The sequence below is a fragment of the Temnothorax nylanderi genome, unplaced genomic scaffold, assembly GCF_030848795.1.
Source record: "Temnothorax nylanderi isolate EJ_2023f unplaced genomic scaffold, tnyl_v1.0 TNYL_tig0022_pilon, whole genome shotgun sequence".
Classification (NCBI taxonomy): Eukaryota; Metazoa; Arthropoda; class Insecta; order Hymenoptera; family Formicidae; genus Temnothorax; species Temnothorax nylanderi.
In genome coordinates this window covers 1132764-1152447 of record NW_027249084.1, presented here as the reverse complement: position 1 = coordinate 1152447, position 19684 = coordinate 1132764, and the positions used below count along the sequence as shown (strand labels likewise).

Genomic DNA, 19684 nt, shown 5'->3' with positions numbered 1-19684 from the left:
TATATAACCGACGTTTAACAAATAGCGACTATCGAGAGCGACGCTGATAGTCGCCGCGACGGTGGGCGGATATGCCATTGAATACGATAGAGAAATGCGATCTGCGATCGCGCGTCACCTGCCTGAAATTGGCGGCATTAGAAAAATACCAATTCCAACATGGCCTTCCTGCGAAAAAAATGTCGATAACTTTGCATTTAATTGCAACATAAAATCACGGGTCTTTTAAATCCAAAAAAACAAACTCCAAAAGGCTAACGCAATTTTAGGGGGAAAAAAAACGACACTTCGTTGAGCGAATGGAACGAGTTTCACTAAAAAAAACGTGTGCTTTGTGTCCCAAATAGCCAATCGGCGTAAAACAGATTTTGCCAAGAGGAGTCCCCTTCAAATTTTGTCAACGAGATGCTAGAGATATAACAGATTCCATAGTAACAAGATATGATGGCAGAGATTAAGTTAGAACCATTATTAAAATTAAAATGGTTCTGAAACGGACAGATTTCGCTTTAGTTTCCGCTTTCACGTCACGTCGCAATATTCCACTCGAATCAGCATACCGCTAACATTTCGCTTACCGGGACGGTAGGCGTGTTAACGCAAAATCATCCGATGGATAATGAAGTTATTGCACATTCCTCGATAATGCCACTCTCGGCGATTCCGATTCTCCAACGGCGTGCCTCGAATCACGATAAACTTCACCGGCCGTGATCAATTCTCATAACCCAGATTTATTTAATTTAATTAAATACAACGATGGATTATATTTAAATTCGGAGCATAAGTATTGAAAATATAATACAGTTATACTTGAGCGATTATTACATTAAAAACGCAATTTAATCCCTTAGTACTCGCTGCCCTTCGGAGGGCACGGCTCGAGATCGACTATCGTTAAGGTCATCGCACTACTGACGTTAAAAGTGTCGACACGAATGTCTCAACTGTCACAGGCTCGACGCACAAACTGTGAAAGATCGTTTCGTTTCATCGTTTTTTTTTATTCTCTACACATACATCAGTTCTTGCTACAGTCCGATATATTTTTTTTCTTATCTCTCTACACATTTCGTCAGTACCACAAATCGCACAACATCCGCTATTGGACTAACGTAAATAATTAACAATTATCCTTAATATTTACATGAACATTATAATTAGTCGTTTGATATAATACAGTTGTGTTATACGCTGTCCGTGGCCGACAAGTAAACGCCTCGTTCTTCGGACGCTTGGAGGATCCCGATTTCAAAGAATGAATACCGAAATGACTCGTTAACGATTGTATCGTATACACTTTTATTCTTATAAAAACTTGATTATTACTGACATTAGACATCAAATACCGAATATAATATTTAAAAGCTTTTAACATTACCATTTTATGAAAAATAGAAGTATATGTGATACCGATTACCTGCCCAACTATTTCGATATTCAGCCTCTGCATTCAACTACCAAAAAACTCCTAGAGATCTGTAATTTTTAGATCCATTTTTTTTACATTCTCTTTCTCTCTCTCTAAATTCTTCCGATTCTTTTATCTCCAAGATCTTCAGCAATTTATTATTTTTATGTCCTTGAAATCTCGATTGAAAAAATATTTCAATTTGGAGATACTTTTAAGTCTTTGTTTGAATTATTGGATTCTTGGCGTTTTTTATTCTTGATTTACTGGAATTTGAAGTGACAAGATTTTACGCCTTGGCTCTTTTCCTTTTGGCTTTTTGTCTCTCAGGGTCTCTCCAAACTTTCAAATTTTAGAGTCGTAAATCTCGAAGATCAAAGCTTGCAGCCTTTATAACTTTTGCGATAGCGAAAAGAGAACGATACGGTAAAGTATGTGGGAAAAACTCTATTAACTCTAATCTTTGTTAAGTATCCCTGCGTTCTTCAGCAAATCACATGCGCAGAGTATCTCCACGTTAAAGGATCGCCTACAGAAAGCGAGGATATTTCGATAGAGCACGTTCATCGTCAAATTCACGCCGTAATTGCAATAACATAAGCAAAATGTGCAACAGTGGATTCTCGATTGCAGTTTGTAGTAATGCAACTTGCGATAAAATTGTAAATTAGAAAAAAAATCGCATATTAACTTCTTTCAAAGTTCTTGATGTCTAATTTTCAAGACATCCAACTTTTTTACAATTCCCTAAAATTCTTGGAGCTTAGAGCATCAAAATTTCGGATTTTTTTTCTCAACTATCTTTGATAATTCGATAAATCCACTGCCAATAATTTTATTCAGATATTATTTTGCAGAAAAGCATAAATAAAAAATGAGATTAGAAACACTGTTTCTCTACAGAGGTAAGAGAATATTTACCAATACTTCCTATTCCTACTGTTTTCAATACTTTTTTAAATTTTGTACAGGTGTGAATCAAATCGGCTTTCCATAATTTCGTCAATTTATCACAAAATGCGATTAAATTGTTAATCGAACGCGCAAATATCATTAAGAAAATCATTAAAAAAGGATAGAACATGAGTATCATACGAAATCTTGTGTAAATGTAAATATTAATATTTATCGTCTAGTCTAAGCTCCGTGAATTCATTATACAAAACAGTCAGTAGAGACACAAAAATTTATATGAGACCGCATTGGAAATAGATATATTAACCATGATTGCAAATGCTAAAATTTCCAGGGAAGAGAAATCGTTAATCGCAAACTTGAAGCTGAGTAAATAATTGTGACACAAGTTGTCGAGTGTTTTAAGAAGATATGCTCAATGACTTTTGACTGTCGTTATTATCAACAGCTGAAACGTGATCAGGATTTTCTCCATGCGCGTAACGCTCCCACATTTTTGTATACAACATCTCCATGCCCATGGCGTACAGCTTGCAACTAAACAGTGGGCTTTCTGATCGAGCCTTCCAAACCTTAACTCTTGTTGCTTTCAAGCTGGAAAACAAAAGATAAAGTTTATTACGTTGTCAATCTTTCATGTGTTACATTCTATTGAAAAAAAAAACTTTATACAATTTCTAAACAGGAATGTCATACAGATGTCGAAATACTTACTATTCTCTATCGGTACCCAGTCGAACAGCGATATCTTGATATTCCTGCCGCGTTCGCGCTACCAATTCGGGACAGCCAAGAGTGTTTAATTGACTAGCTGCGACACGGGAGGCTAGAGTTTCTCCCGGTAGTGTAACCACCGGCGTTCCGGTCCACAAAACATCCATACTGGTTGTGTGTCCATTGCAGAGTGGCGTATCTAGACATACGTCGGCCAACTGGCCTCGTCTCACGTGTTCCTCCTTAGCAGCGACATTGCTGAATAGGATTCTGCCGGGCGTTAGACCCAATTGTTGCGCCGTTGCTTGGAGATTGGGTTCGCCGACCGCCGGAAAGCGTAGCAGCCACAGCACGGAATTTGGCACGTGTTTCAATATCTAAAATCAAATGGTCGGATATTTAACTTGGCTGTACGTGAAAATGTACAATGTTTCACAAAATTGCTTCGTCGTTACTCACGTGTGCCCACATGTGAAGAGTAAGTGGATCAATCTTGTATAACTGATTAAAGTTGCAATAAACGACAGCATCTTCCGGCAAGCCGTATTGCTGCCTGGTTGTGATCACAATGTTCTGAGGCACTTCCTCGCCCGTGGCAGTTTTGTTGTTCACCTGTGTCGTGGCCATACCATTTTGCAACACGACGCCGTTGACGGACATCTGACACTGACCGGAAGCGATCATCGTTTCGATCGGGGTGGTAGTCGGTAACTCGGCAACTTTGAGCGAGATCTCGACAGGTTGCTTTTTAGCGTCTGGCACAATTACCTCGCGAATCTCTTTTATCAAAGTATTCTCAATCATCGGAGAGAGATCCGTGGCATTGATTACTGCCACGTTGTCAGCTACTTTGCCCTTATGATTCAACTTGTCCGTTAAGATTAAACGTTCCTTCAGATGAGGAAACATTTGCCTAAGAAGAAATAAGTAATTTCAATAAACAGCCAAATTGTACAATTTTTGTAAAATAAGATTTTACAAGAACACAGCTATGTAATTTTTAAATTTCATAGCTGCGTTCTTGTAAAATCTTTATTTATTAAAAAAATTCGCAAATAAATGAAGAATAAGTTTACTTACTTGTGATCGCCGATGAAGTAAGTGTGCGGCATGTAGGCGAGTTTCTCGCTGTATTGACTGGCGAGCTCCAACGGCGAGGTGACCTCGTCCGTGATGAGATAGTCCATGAAACTTGCGCCGGAGGTACCAGGATAACCCAGCCACATGACCTGTACCGGCGCTGGTCGCAAAGCAAAGATCTCGTTTCTGGCGCCTTTCGTATAGCCGTTCATGTTCACCAGAATGTGAATGCCATCAGCATTGATGCGGTCGGCGGCCTTGCCGTTGCACGGAATCTGAGAGAGATCGATAAAGTGTTCGGACTCTCGTGCTATCTTCGCACGAAAAGTCGTGCCATCATCCGCGCTAAGCGCATAGCAGAAGATCTCGACTTTCTCACGATCGTGTAAGCCAGGTATTGATTGCATCAAGTGGCTAGTCGGATGATTGCCGAAGTCCGACGAGACATATCCAATCTTCAATCGGACGCTCATCGCACGCGGGTATTTGTATGGCTGTTTGTGAAGAACATGAATCTGCAACGTATAAATTTATTCGTAAGTAATTATTGATGGTCAAAATATTTATGGAACAGTGAACAGAATAGAATATTAATTATTCTCAATAGAATGTGTAATTGCTGCAAAAAGATTTACTGAATTAGGTAAGCGGACTTACTTTCTCTATGCAAAGATTAGCATGCCGAGCAGCGATAGCTTTCCGAAACTCGTGAGACAAAGGATAAAGCATGGAATGATGCGGATGCACACTGGGCAGCCTGTTCTTGTCTAACTGCTCAGCAACAATGGACACCAACTTCTTCATCCTGGCTTCGTAATCGGTCCAGTCGCAGACAATTTGCAAACAGTGCGCCAAGTTGCAATAAGCGTCCGGAAAATCAGGCTTCAACTTCAACGCTGTTCTGTAAGATTGAATCGCTTCGGGAATGTTGCCGGAATCCTTGTGGATCGATGCCAAATTGGAATGAGCGTCAGCGAAGGCCGGATTGATTTGGATGGCCCGAGTGTAGCACTGTAAAGCGCCTTGTATATCCTGCATCTCTTTCAGCGTGTTTCCCATGTTCGAGTAAGCATCTGCAAAGGTCGGTTGTATGCGAATTGCTTCCTTATAATGCATCAGTGCCTCGTTCAGTTTGCCTTGCTGCTGCAAGACAGAGGCGAGATTGCTGTGGGCGGCCGCAAACTCAGGAAATACTTCCAGGGCTTTAAGATACAAGCGAGTTGCCTCCTCGATGTAGCCTTGCTCGCGTTTTATGTTGGCCTAAAGAAACCATTTCATTTATAAACTACATAATTTAATTATCCTTCCGGCATTAATCATCCTTTTACAGTTAAAATGTCATAATTTCGTACCAAGTTATTAAGAGAGTCCGCGTGTGTGGGACAAAGCCGGAGGGCGGTATTGTAACATTCTTCCGCTTCGACCACTTGTCCCTTTTCTTTGAGAGCGTTCGCCAGATTGCAGTACGCATCAGGAAAATTAGGTTGCAATTCAATAGCACGACGATACGTATCAATGGCCAGATCGATGAGCCTACAATATTACACGATTTGCTATTACTTATTTTTCTCGGAAGACCGTAAATGTTTGTTTGACTAAAATTACGTTAAATCTATCGTAAATTCCCGTTGTAAATGCAAACGTAAAATATCAACTCACCCTTGTTCATAATAAACGCAGGCCAAATTTCCGTGTACAACTGCATTGTTAGGGCTGAGGTTCAACGCGCGGAGATATGCAGCTACAGCTCTGTAACACAATTGATAATTAAAGAACGATCGTTGATTTCAGATTGTTCTTCACGGTAAAGGCTTAGCTTATGAAAGGGGTCAGGTATAATATTAAATAATATTAAATAAACCCCACTTCTCTCTATAATAAAAAGAAAAGATTATCCTTCTTTCTATTCGATTCGATCGATAATTGCAGAAACTAGTTAATATAGCTCCCAGCGCTACAGAAACGAGTCTGATGAACCTTTTAACGAAGCGCCTGATCCAGGAGACGCATCCAGAGGTGGAGGGTCGCGCGATAGTATCCTCTATTTGAACGCGGAGCGCGGGCGCGATAGTGGTCGAGGGCGAGATCACCGTATAGACGACCACGCACTGGCAGTCCATTCCTTCCCCATCCCGGCTGTCTTGGATCCGCGGATCCCAGAGGCCACGGATCCGAGCGTGAAGGAAGGATCTTTGACGGCGCGGCACGTTAGGTGAACAAATCCTTAGAGACAGGGATGCGAGAGAATCCTGAATCTAAGGATTTTCGGGAGGAGGATTTCTTGAAAAGCACGACGTCATGCAGGATGCGCGGAAATGAGGATTTTTAAAAGCGTCGGGAACATTGGATTTTTATAAAGCACAAAATGTCGAAGCCACAGATTTTTTAGAAACGGACAGTCCTTCCGACAACCGACATTGGTCCAATCCAATCTTTTTGGATATTTCCAAGCACAATTCTTAAATTGTAGAAATTGCATAATACGCAGCTTTCTAAATAAACGAATTTGAAGATACAAGATTTTTTATATCTCTCACGTTTTATATCTCTCACCAATTTGGGCCCACCAATATTCTTAATGAGCGCGTTAAAACGAAAGGTACATCGGTACGGATCCTTGGATACGCGGATCTGCGATTCGCTGGTATTCAAGCGCAGGAATTGAAATAAAAATCACACGAGAGCACGGAACTGCGCAGATCCTGGATCCACACGTGGATTTAGGATTCACTTATCCTAGGATCCACAGATATCTAGGCGGCAGGAGTTAAAGCAGGAATTACACAAGCGCGGATCCTTCGTCGTGCGGATCCCGGGAGGTGGGTCAGCTCCGGGAGATGCTAGCAGCCAGAGGAAAGCCGCTTAACTCGAGGCGAGCGAGCGAACGAAAGCTGAACGGGCACGCGTATCCTCCCACAACGGGGAGGCGAAGGGCTCCAATGGGGGCGGAGCGGCTTTTGAATCGATAGTTGTCCTCGAATTTCTCCCACTTTATGCGTGAGGAGCCCTCGGAGCTCGATAAATGCATTTAACGAATCCATTATTCTCAATCAATTACATTTTATAGATTCTTTTATTTTAGTTGTTTTTTATTTGAATTCACTTACAATATTATTATAGACCAATAAGAAAAGAAGAAAAAATAAATAATAAGAAATAAGATGCGCAAAAATAAATATTACTTTGTACTACTATGATTGCCTTAATCTCAACCGTGATAACGAAATATTTTAATATATTAATCAAGGATTAAAATATTTAGATGTAAAAGTGGTATTTGGCAATATCGACCGCGTAGACGGAAGGAGATAGTATTACAAAAGACGTCAAAATATCTATTATTTCTTTGATCATCTTTCGACGAATTTTAACGATCAATAGGCAAACAGGCATCAGATTTAGTTAAAGAGAAGGATAAGAAATAAATGTGTTACGGGAGCAGTTTTATACAATCATATCACATTTACATGCAAAAATGTGGAAATTAAGAATAAAAATGTGATAATATGCAGATATGTGGATCTCTAGTAAAGCCTTTGTAAAATTGAGAGCATTTTAGTACGAGGAACATTGATAAAATCCGCTGTAAACTAATGCGAATACGAGTGTAACCGCGCGTGATGCTTTAACCGTGCTTAAAAATTGCATTTGAAGAGAAACGGTGCATTGTCCGAATTCTCGTTCGAATGCAGAGGACGATGAACTTGAAAAGGATGTTACATAAATATCGATCCTCGGTGCTGACTCGACAGCTCATGCGCCGTACCCGCCTATTTCCAAGTGCAACGCGAATGTTAAGTCCACTTATATAATTTTGCCATTCAATATTTCCTTTCTCTTTAATTAAAAATCTCAACAACTCAGAAATACTATTTATACTCCAATATAAGTGTATAAAAAAATATACAGAATATATCTTTGTGTTCTATACTCGCGTCAAAAGGGAAAACAGTAATAGTAAAATTGCTTAAAACAACAGAATGTATGGCTTTGGACTGCCATTGATTTTTACGTGATAGTACATCAATGGAATAACTAAAGCCACTTTTAATCTCGCACAGACTTTAAAACCGACGACGATGAGAATTTCAAGACGTTGGTTGATCAACACTGTGCGTGTAATATTTCTTCGTGTATCATTTTTCACAAATCTAAGTCATTTAAATTCTCGTGACAAATATTGATTTGAAGATGACGGGATTTGAACATGAGATAGAAAGACGTTTTAAATTGTACGTTTTATTCGCTAAACTTGTGCCAAATCGTCCCACTTAATTTTCAAATTTTTATATTGTATACATTGAATGTATAGTAAACGTATACAAATATAGAAAAAATTGTCATTTTGCTAATAAATGAAAGTTTCGCTATTGATATATCACTTACTATTTGAAATAAATTCTTTCTTAACACAATATCAGTCTCAATGAGTAAAATATTAGTATTTAGTAATATGCTCCTGTTTAGCCATCAGATTCTAGCAAAATATTACAGCAGATTGGCACCAACTACGTACGTTTTAAGTTCGTGTTCCGCCGTCAGTAGAACCTACTGACATAATCTGAGTTTCGTAACATTTAATGATTACGAAACGACAAATTCTGTTTAATCTCTACGTTCAATCTGCTATCATAATAACCGATTCAGTTATACTTCTGTTGGCATTCCGTCGAGGAAATTTGTAGCAAACACCTTGCAAAACATGTTTTCAACATATTTGACTACCTGGGATTACCACACAACTCGTATTAATAAAGAAATAAAAAAAGAATGATTGATAAATTATCAATTAACAAACCTGTCAAAAATCCTAGCTTCCTTCAACACATTCCCAAGATTGATGTATGCATCTAAAAAGTTGGGATCCAGGGCAACAGCCTTTTCGAAATGGTGTATCGCCAACCATATTTCTCCTTGTGCGTTGAACACGCAGCCGAGATTGCTCCAGGCAACCGCAAAGTCCGGTCGCGTCTCGATTGCCTTCAAGTAGCAGGCCTAGAGAAACAGAATGCAGTTTACAGAAGCTTTATTCGCGAACCCAAAGAGACGCGCGCCGCGCGGTATGCCCGACCTCCCATCGCCGCGCCGCAGCTTCTCTCTCTCTCTCTCTGTCTCTCTCTGTCTCTCTCTCTCTCTCCCTCTCTCTCTCTCTCTCTCTCTCTTTCTCTCTCTCTCTCTCTTTCACACGCTCTCCCTTTCGGTCTTCCTTTCTCTCTCCCTTCATCCGCTCGTTAATCTCGAAGGAACAAGAACATATTTTGCCACTCTACATCACTTCTGTTTCCTTTCCTCGCCATGCCTCTCCACCCTATCTTCAAACGTTGGATAGTTTCGATGTCACTTTAGAGCTGCTCAAATCTCTTCATGACTTTTTGTTATCGGATGATTATGTTTGCGAGATAGATTATCATTTCTCCAAGTTTCAGCATTACATTGACTTTAAGAATATGGAAGATTGTTGGAGACTTGTCAAAAGTTTCTTTTTAATATTTAATAAAAATTGTTATTAATCCTGCATGAATTTTTCATTAATGTACATTAACATAATTTTGTTAATGAGTACTGTAAACACCTTGAATTCTAAACCATTTTCCAACATCCTGTATGATGCGAGTGCAGTAGTTTAAAGATAATAAAAAAAGTCGGAAGAGTATATCATAAGATGTTTAACTAGATTTAATGTATCATGAAATAAAAGATCAGCGGAAGCAAAAATCCAGGCAGATATCTGTGAAAATGATAATCCGAACAAAAATATGTAAAACCAAAAATCTGTAGAAGTATAAACCTGTGTAAAACCATACATAAAAAATTATGCACTAACACGCCAAGTATCAAGTTTTCTACTACGATCTACATAAATAAATCTTCCTGAAAACAAAAGTATATCTGTGAAATCTGTGAAATCTCTCTAATACATATATGTGTGTATTAGAGATGCAAAAAAAGCAAATTAACAATGTCCGACGAATATTTCCTTGCTACATCATGCCATGTTGGTTCTTTATAATTGCCACCTTCGTGATTCATTCGATTTTTGGATTCTTCCTTGGTCCCTCAATGCCGTCGATCTTGAAGTTCACCCTCCTCGTGCTCGTCGAGGGCAAGAAAGAGGCAAGGAATGGAAACAGAATGAACGAGGGTTGCCTCGCGAATGGTCAACAATTCATTCTCGGATGGGACTCGGGGGGTAGGTCCGGGAATAAAAGGTATCGAGGTGCGCGCTAGAGCCGTCATCTTGGGAACGCGCGACTTTCGGGTGCACGTGGAGTCCCCGAAATGCGTCCGGCGGACTCGACCGCACGCTGAAGGTCGTACGCTAAAATCAAGTCGACTCTCAATCTCCTCTGGACTCGCGATTGACGAAAGGAAGGCTTATCGACGAGAAAGCAATTTCGATCTCTAGAGAGGGACGATCGCAAAGACTTCCGACGACAAGATGACGATTCTAAGGATACAGCGTGGACAATCATCGCGCGTGCCGAGAGGCGGGCTGCATTAATATTGAACAGAGTATAATCCGTACCTAAACAATAAGAGGGCATTTACAGTTGACCGGTCTCTGTAAGGTTCGGAGTACCTGGAATTAAAGGAGGAAAAAAAAGAATGGAAAAAAGGAATTGGAGAATACGCGATTTTGTTGTACCCGAATATGCGATATAATGCAAATGAGTTGAGTCCATCGCGATTATAATAATCTGTACTTTCCGATAAAAGGTAGTAAGAAGGTATATCGAAAAAATTAACCAATTAATTAAAAAACGCAACAAATTGCTTGCTATTAAAACATTTCAAAAATTAGTATTAATAAATATATCGAACGCGAAGATATATATATTCAGGGTATATCAGTTTTAAAAATAACTTTAAGAATATAAATGTTATTATAAGACAAGCAATGAATCTGAATAATGATATTGTGATACAGAGATAATAATATCATATCATTATATAAATCCAAAAGTCTTGTTTGCGTAAGATCTCAAAGTCCATTTAAGCAAACTAAAAAAAAAAGAAAAAACCGGTCGCATAATGCTATACGGATGTTATATGTAAATCTAAGAATAATCAACGTATAACGGTTATCTTTCGTAAAATCACTTCACGATACCCGACAGGATAGGATGAGGGATATTTCTGATCTTTTTTCCTCGTTGACGGGACGGGTTAAAAGGGATTTGGAGGGTTTTTAGAGACCGGCCGTGGGAATTACTTTACCTGCAGTGTACCCTTCGGTAGGTTGACTCGGTAGGTACGGCTTGCAAGCTCTCATAATAAACTTAGACCGAGAGACAGTGTGTTACTGAATAACCAGATTCAGATTCACCCTTTGACGAAGGAACCGGCACGGTAACCAACCAACCTCACACTGCTCCTGCACATCCCCTCCTAGAGTTGATCATCCCATCCACAACAATAAGACAGCTGCGTTAATGTCTCTTCACTGATTACTCTTCGCCTCAATCTTTGTCTTTTATCTTTTATCTCATCTCTTTTTTTCTCTACTTTTTCTGTATATTTGTGTACACAAAGAATTTGATCATTCACGTGCCTGCGAAGGACACGCCTCGCCGAACTCATCAGCCAGCTGCTGCTGTTTCCCGTTTTTTTTTTTCGCGCGATCGCCTAACTCGGACTGCGAATTTCTCTCCTTTTTACGAACATTTTATTAATTCTATCGGTCATCAAATGTTACCGTGGAAAACAAAACAGTGCGAAAGAGTCGCGTTACGTTATCTCGCGTTTGTCGGTACAAAGTAGATGGCTGAGGGAGCTCGGCAAGAAACGAACGAGCGTACCAGCCAGTTCTCAGGAATAGCGGGAGCGTAACGGGAAGCTTTCCTCATTGCTGTCATTTTCAGGATCGAGTAGGGGCATATCTATAAATCGTAACTTGTTAAACGTGCATCGAAACATTTACCATTTGCCAGAAATCAGGAGATGCAAACGAAAAGAGTATATAACGAATATAGTATTTATAGATACACCCTCACCCGGTCGTTGCCGCGCCGCGCTGCAAAAATAGACCACTTGACCGATTAACGATAGATCATAGTCATGGATTCGGAAACCAAGATATAAAGGTCCGGTAAGTTTAATGATCTCATGCGTGTTTCTTATTATTCAATCATATTAATATTACTTGAGAAGTAGCTTTATAATAGTAACATTACCTTCGTTATTACGTGAACTCCGTGGTCTTTTCCCGCATTACAGACCGTCGCTGTGACCAAGTATTATCGCGTTGCTGGTTTAACGCGACACAATCATTTTCTATTCAATTTAATATGGTCAAGTGATCTCGCGCTACCGTACACACCATAGATTCTCGCCCTCTCTCTCTCTCTCTCTCTCTCTCTCTCTCTCTCTCTCTCTCTCTCTCTCTTTCCGTCATCACATGAAAGTGTCATATAAGCACGCACGTGGTAATGCATGTGCGCTGCAGTAACAGTAAGTTCACACATTCCAAACAAGAGATAAAATCAGCCCATACGCTACATTCGCGCGCTGCCAGAACCATCGGTATCAATTCAGCGGAACTGAAATCCACTTAGATGGAACTGGCAAGCAATTTATAATTTGCGGCAACACCCTACGAATCCTCAAAATAGTCAAAACGCACTTGAGTGTTGCTGCAAAAAAACGCGCAACGCTAGAAAGAATATTCTCTTCAGTTACAATTGACAATAATCCCCTAAACACTATAAAATATTTCTTTATTCTTTTAATTCTAAAAAAAATCTGTTAAAATCTGTTACGGTAATAAGTCGAAAAAAGAAAAAGAATTATTTAAAAAAAACTTAAGATTCGTATTTTTCTCTCTTGGAATATCCGATCGAATCTTCAAAACTGTTTTGACAACGTATTACTTTCAACAGAGAGAAAAATTCGTTAAGTTTTTGCAAAGCATCCGGGTTGAAACGCGTCTATCAGAAGTCGTTATATTGTTTAGGGTTTTATGTTAAAACCATCGCTTAATGTCGCTCCGAAAAATCGAATTCTGCTCACGACATAAAACGCGGTTCTTTCGGTTTTGTAGGATGAAGGAATGCGCACGATCTTCAATCTGCTGATAGAGCTCGCAATCACGTACTTAATATTTATTAATACTGCTTAATCCATAAGAGATAGCTATCAAACAAGATTTGGAACTTGAAGCTCAATCTGTAATCAATCTCAGCGACGTAAGATCGTGCATCGCGCTTGCAAGTTTTGCTTGGCAAGGACTGAAAGCTTCTCGTGGTAACGGCGCGAACAAATTTCGTTCGGTCCGCTCATTTCGCGGAGAACTAAACGCTGTAGCTCGTGCACATACGCGCGATGCATTTGTACTCGGTCAAGAAATGTCAATGAAGACTCAAGGATGGCGGAACATTTGCTAATTAGAACAAAAGATATTGTACAATGAAATAAAGTAAATTTCTCTCTTCTCTCCTTGATTCAGAAATGCTCACAGAATTAATTATTATTTTCCGTTATTTCTAGGATTCGGGAAAAGGTAATATAATTTTCAGGATGGGATAGGTAAATCTCTTTTTAAAGTTAAAGAGACTTCTGTGGCAATCTGTTAATTCAAGAAGCGTAACGTGCTCTATTCCTTACTCGACGGTTCCGCCGTCTGTAGCTTGATCGAAGTAAAGACGCTCGCGAACATGTGCGTAACACGTTGGATTAATTTATTAGCTAATAGAATGATTCTAAAACATACCTTGGCTTCATCAAGTCTTGCTAATGCTTTCAAAAGATTACCAAGATCACTCCGCACGCAATAAAGGTCCTGGAACAGGCAAAATATGTAAATTATATCCGCATAACTTGTATCTCATTCAAAATAAAAGATATTTTATATAATGAAATATTTTTTGCTTCGCTAAACCGATAAGTTTTGCATAAAGAACGAGAAATAAATCTTATTAGCGTAATAGCTTTACCACATAAAGAGCAAAGCGACTTTATCTTGCAAGCAAGAACTTCATTTTTTGCAGCCATTTCTAAAAAGCCATTCAGATGCTCTGTTTTATATATTTAAGTAATAGTTAAACTGTATAAATATGTTCGTAATGTCGATTTTCTCACGGGATTGTATTGTAGCGCGGTGACATATGCTTGAACGGCTTGTTCCATGTCACCAGCCGCCACGAGTGCCGCGGCCAAGTTGATGTAACCATCGATGAAGTCGGGTTTCAGCCTGACAGCATGACGGTAATTCTCCAGCGCTTCCGGTAGCTGCCCGCGCTCTTTATATACATTTCCCAAATTGCTATACGCCTCCGCCAGCAATGGGTTTTGCTTTATCGCTAAGCTGCTATAATGTGCAGATCTAGAATGTGCAAAATCATGACTTTATACTATATGCCGAAAAACACAATAGTTAATAAAAATGTATACCCATCTCTGTAATGTAATACATCTATAAAAGATAAAAAGTTACTTACTTCTCTAATCTCCTACATTGGAAATGTATGGAGGAAAGTAAGAGAAGGACGCCGGTATTGTTTGTCTCCTGTCGCCATAACTGCATGCAATGTCTTTCAGCGTTCTCGTAATCGCCCGCCTGATATTCCCTGTGGGCAAGTTCTAGCAACCCTGAAACAAGAATCGAGACAATGCGTGAGGTACTTGGAGTACTTGGATCAATATCTGGCTCAAGTTTGTCAAAGAAATCAGATATTTCCCTAGTGCGCAGTATCTTTTATTCACTTTCTATTCAATACCATAATAGAATCCAATAGCAAATTGTAGAAAATGTTTCCGTTGTTTCGCGATAAGCGAGTTTCACTGTAAAAATCCTACAGCAATAAAAAAGTGTACATAAGACTTAGTTTTATGTAAAGAATGCTCGTTTCACGTTCCTGGAAACGAGGGACCAAACAAAGAGAATTATAATCTCCCCTCTCCGCGCTCAAAATATCATGGTAAAAAAATATGGCAGGGAACAAAGGTATCGAATCAACGTCAAGCGGATTTGCATCATGTGCGCTATCGATCGAAAATTTAAATTCAATTTGCATTCGACTACAAAACGCGACACCCAGGATCGGGCCAGTCGCCCCTCGCAACCCCGTCGAAACGCCCTTGACGAGAGACAGAGAAATATCCAGGAAGTGTACGAACAATAGGTATCCACAGCCACGTTGATGGTCTGATTGTCGGTCAGGTTGATGATATCCTTGCCCTGGGCGTCCTGGGTGACCAGCAGGAGGTTCTGCCCGGTCTGCCAGTCGCCGTCCTCGTTCTCCATAGTCGCGATCAGCGCGTTGGAGCCCTTCAGCGCGCTGCCCTTTTTCTCCGCGACGTGCACGCTCATCTTCGAGACCGGCGGCGAGTGTTCGCGATGTAAATACGGAGAGTTCCCCTTTTTTTTTTCCTTTTCGCGCGGAAACTCGCGGCCAACTTGTTCGCCTGCACGCGCCTCAGCCCGGCTTCGAAGCCCCGGCAGATATCGCGGAAAATGGTTCCGGAGCGGCGTGAAACGTGAATCTCTCCAACTCGCTTACGCGTCGCCTCGATGCCTCGAGCTCCGCTACACCACGCTACACCTTCGTGTACATATACATACACATACGCTCTGCCTAATTCACCCTCTTCACCCTCTACCCTCTCCCTCCCTGCTCGCAGGAATGCAGGCGGCGAAACGGACGAGCCGATTGGTCGGCGCTACAGCGGACTGACGCGTCAGATTGGAACGAAAAGAACGGTGGAGCGGCGAGGGGAAACTTCAGGGGCGTATCGACATGCTGTCGCGCATCGTGGATGTCTTCGTTGTCGTTTCAGAAAACTCACTTTTCTTTGCAGAAAGAAAAACCACGCTATGTTTTCTCGCGTTTGAAAAAAAAGTTGATTATTCTAAACCATGTAGTTATATAACTAAATTAAAGTTATAAAATTAATTACACAAGTAATTTAATTTATAATAGCTAAAATTGCTAAAGTTTGTTAAATGCAAAATCGATTTTTATCGCCGCACTGTGATGGTTGGGTGAAAAGAACGACTGGGAGAATGAAGAATCGTACTCCATTTTCAAAAATGGAGTTAACCCTCGCCCATCATAAAAACGTTTCCTCCAAAACAGAGCGAGTTTAATCTCATACATCTTTTGGTCATTAATTTCCGAGATAACCGCACGTGTAGATGTAACATTATCATCTTGAAAACGTAACAACACACTGCAAATCCTCTTGCCGTTTTAAATCACGTCATTTAACACGATTGAACGTATTAACGTCTAATTTGATACAATTAAACGTGTTAAATGACGTAATTTAACACGCAAGACATAACTCAACATGTGAAAAAGTTTCAAATGTGTCATTTTTAAAAATAACACACTTGGATTTGCAGCGAACCCCAAGCCAAATCTGTCAGGAACAGATTTTAAGAGTGTCTACTACAAATTTTGTCGATAGAATGCCAGCAAAAATGTGACAAGACTCAGCTAACAGAATGTAATGGCATATCGATTGCGGGAACTGACGAGAATCTGCTGTTTCGTAACCATTTAAATGATGCATTCCATTTAAACGTTCGCGAAGCGACAGATTCTGTTCGGTTCTCACCGACGATTGATCTGCTGTCGAATCTATTGGCAGGCTCTGCCGGCGAATCACAAATTCAATGCGGACCCAAGTGATACCGAGTCTGTTGCGGTATCTGAACAAATCTGCTGCCAATCTGTTGTCATAATGCGGACAATTCGTTTATTGACGTCTCTCTCTAGATATAAAAATGTGACATCGAAGCTATCACGATGCTTAATGACTGCTCTTTTTAATTAAAACCGCACGATGAAAAATTTAAGTTTCAACCTGGATCATTTGGAAGTGAAAATAACATTCGTATCGTCGTGTTGCTGCCAATCGCTATACACGCTCCTGTGCTCTGGGAGACCGAGGCAGGAGAAGTTATCGCAACGAAAAAGGAAGGAGAGAGAGAGAGAGAAGGGAGATCTCCCCCTCTCAGTGCAGAAGGCAGATGGAATAGGCACCCAGTGGAATATTCCATTGTCGCGTTCAACGCAGTTCAACGAAAGGGGAAGAAGCGAAGAGGGGAGATATCCGCTATTGGGGGAGGGGTAGGAAAGCTTTACCGACAACGCCGATGCCGGTGAATTTATGGAAAAAAAACCGAGAAGAAAATACTTTTGTCCCAATCGTACACGTTGTCGATGTTTGGGTCGAAATAAAATTGTTTTAACTGACTGAAAACTCCATTTTTCTCCCGCAAGAGGAGTAAAATCCATAAATACCGAAGTAGAAAGTAACATTATACATCATTTAATGTAATTAGAAAAATGTGACTTAGTAACAGAGATCAATTCGAACAGAATTGGGATTTACAACGAAAGATTTTTATGGAGAGATCGTTGTTACTTCAGCGTCTGAATATCGCGCTAAAAATACGACATAAATCATCTATCTCGGAATGATATTTAATTCATATTTCGGGGAAAAAAAACTTGGTATACACTTGTCTCGGATTTGAATGCATTAAATATTATTTCTATTTTTCCTTACTTAAAGTTATCAGCTGTAGTATGTAAAATTGAAAGCTACAATCCGCATATGGACTTTGTCGTTACATTTCGCATTGCAACAAACGCAAAATGTCGGAGTGAGATTTAACGTAAATGTAGTTTACATTTCGTAAATTACACTTATTTCGACGAAGATATTTATTCCAGACCGGGACAAATTTGGAAGCTCAAACGTTCTCATCCAACATGACGTCCGCAATGTGTAATTTTTCAATAGTATTAGTTTTATCTTCACTCAAATCCTCTTCGATCAAATGATAGGTTGATCTCTTTCTCTAAATATCAGTGATGGCCATACTGTTATCGTACTGTTTAAGATAAAGATTGAAGAAACATTAGATTCATTAGTTTTTCCAAACTGCTTCCAATAGCTAATAGCACATTTTACCTGCACTTTTTCTTACATTTTCTGCACGCAGCGCACGCATATGTGTACATATCTTGATTTTAATTTCAATAATAGATTCATTGATAAACGTGAAATCTAAACTTCCTTCTCAAAAATATCAAGATCCAATAGTCTGAATTTTTCCAAGCGATAAGCAACTAAAAAAAAGTTTTCGCGAAATAATTGTCTCTAAATTTTTTAGTTAATGTCAAATGGACTTTAATAAAATTTCAAGACCGAGTACTGATGTATAATCGAGAAACGACATATAACGTTGAAAATATAAAGTTGTTAGAAATGACAGATCTCAGCAGTTTTACTCCAGAAAAATCAATTTCTAATTGGTCGGACAGTCTATCGTTGAAATTAAGGTCGTGAGTGAGATGCCTCATGTATGTACATATACATACGCATATGCTTGCTCGATTCGCTTGATGCACGCGCTCGTATCGCACCGTTTTTATATATATATTTATTTCTCTCGTGTTCTTCTGTTAACGTAGATTAACTTTAATCTCGGTTTAACTTACTCTTTACCTTCCTCTTAATTCATATTTCTCAGAAGAAGATAAAACGCAAGTTAAACCGCGATTAAAATTAATCTACTTCTCGGTAGAAATAAAACATTTGCTGCACTTCTTACACCACGCGAATCTCGGGTATACACTGAAAATAAAGCACGTTAACACACTCAAGCTTCGGACGGAGGAAAAATGTAAAAATTGCCGCTGCTCGGAGCAGCATCGTGGGCATCCTGTGCCTTCACACGTCGTTCTCCGCGGCCATGGAAAAGAATAAAAGAGCGAACAAGTGTAAAGAGATGACAAAGGCGGGACAAGCGCAGGTCAAAAGGACGGAGCTGCCCATTGGCAACGTATTCGTATTTCGGAAAGAGCAAAAAGAAAAAAAGGCTCGGACGTACCGGCGGTGGTCAGCTGCTGGATCTCGTTCATCTTCAATATCACGCTGGTGCCCGCGATCTGCTGATGGCCCTGCTGCTGCTGCTGCTGCGGCTGCGGCGGTTGCTGCTGAGCCTGCATGGCTGCGAGGGGCCCCGACGACGGGACGAAGACGCGAGCTATCGTGGAGCGCGACTCCGGAATTGGCGTTCCGCTCGTTGCAACGAATTCGAGGATCCTCGCGGGGGAGGAGGACCGCGCGTCTTCTGGGAGACTTTGAGACAAAACTAATGGCACTTACGTCAAACGGCCGATACGCTCGATACGCATTGCTAGCACGATTTTCACGCGCGCGCCATCATGAATCCGCCTCGCGAGCGAGCGCCGGAAACTCGAGTCACGCTCGGCCGTCTCCGGCGCTTTCCGTCGGAGAGGGAAAGAGAGGGAACATTCAAAATTGGCGTCCGCGCGGGAATCGACCTCGTCGAGTCGAGTTTATGGAATATCGAGGGGAAGAGAGGGAAGAAACGCGCGCACGGAAATAAAGTAGGATGTAAAACGAGGTGCGGCCTATGAGCATATGATAATTAAATTCCTTTCTGTATTGATAAATTGCATAGATACTAACCTGATTTGAACAATTTTTTTACAAGCGCATCGTACACGGAGAGAATTTTTTGTTATATTTTACCCTTAAATTCACTACAAACTTGGGACAACTTGGCAACACCAAGGAATTTTT

General features: G+C 40.3%; 1 protein-coding gene across 2 annotated transcripts; it reads right to left on the bottom strand.

The window, feature by feature from the left end:
- Positions 1-714: 714 nt before the first annotated feature.
- On the bottom strand, positions 715-19319 carry Sxc (O-linked N-acetylglucosamine (GlcNAc) transferase sxc). Of its 2 annotated transcripts, none has more exons than XM_071700483.1 (12): positions 18966-19319; positions 14557-14707; positions 14198-14441; positions 13830-13898; positions 8919-9115; positions 5780-5869; positions 5473-5653; positions 4778-5380; positions 4121-4635; positions 3500-3953; positions 3041-3417; positions 715-2920 (listed from the first exon to the last, which is right to left on the bottom strand). In XM_071700483.1, the coding sequence occupies exons 1-12, from the start codon at positions 19081-19083 to the stop codon at positions 2728-2730; spliced, it is 3192 nt and encodes a 1063-aa protein (XP_071556584.1). In that variant the 5' UTR covers positions 19084-19319; the 3' UTR covers positions 715-2727. The 2 variants fall into 2 exon arrangements, with proteins under 2 accessions (XP_071556584.1, XP_071556583.1); XM_071700482.1 differs by lacking the exon at positions 18966-19319 and adding an exon at positions 15236-15642.
- Between the last annotated feature and the right edge of the window lie 365 nt (positions 19320-19684).

Excerpts from the sequence above, each read along its gene's own strand:
- Sxc (XM_071700482.1), bottom strand. The coding sequence starts at position 15,428 with ATGAGCGTGCACGTCGCGGAGAAAAAGGGCAGCGCGCTGAAGGGCTCC. Across the intron at positions 14,708-15,235 it reads CGTGGCTGTGGATACCTATT|GGTTGCTAGAACTTGCCCAC; the intron begins GTTCGTACACTT and ends TTCTTGTTTCAG. Across the intron at positions 9,116-13,829 it reads CAAGACTTGATGAAGCCAAG|GCCTGCTACTTGAAGGCAAT; the intron begins GTATGTTTTAGA and ends CTGTTTCTCTAG.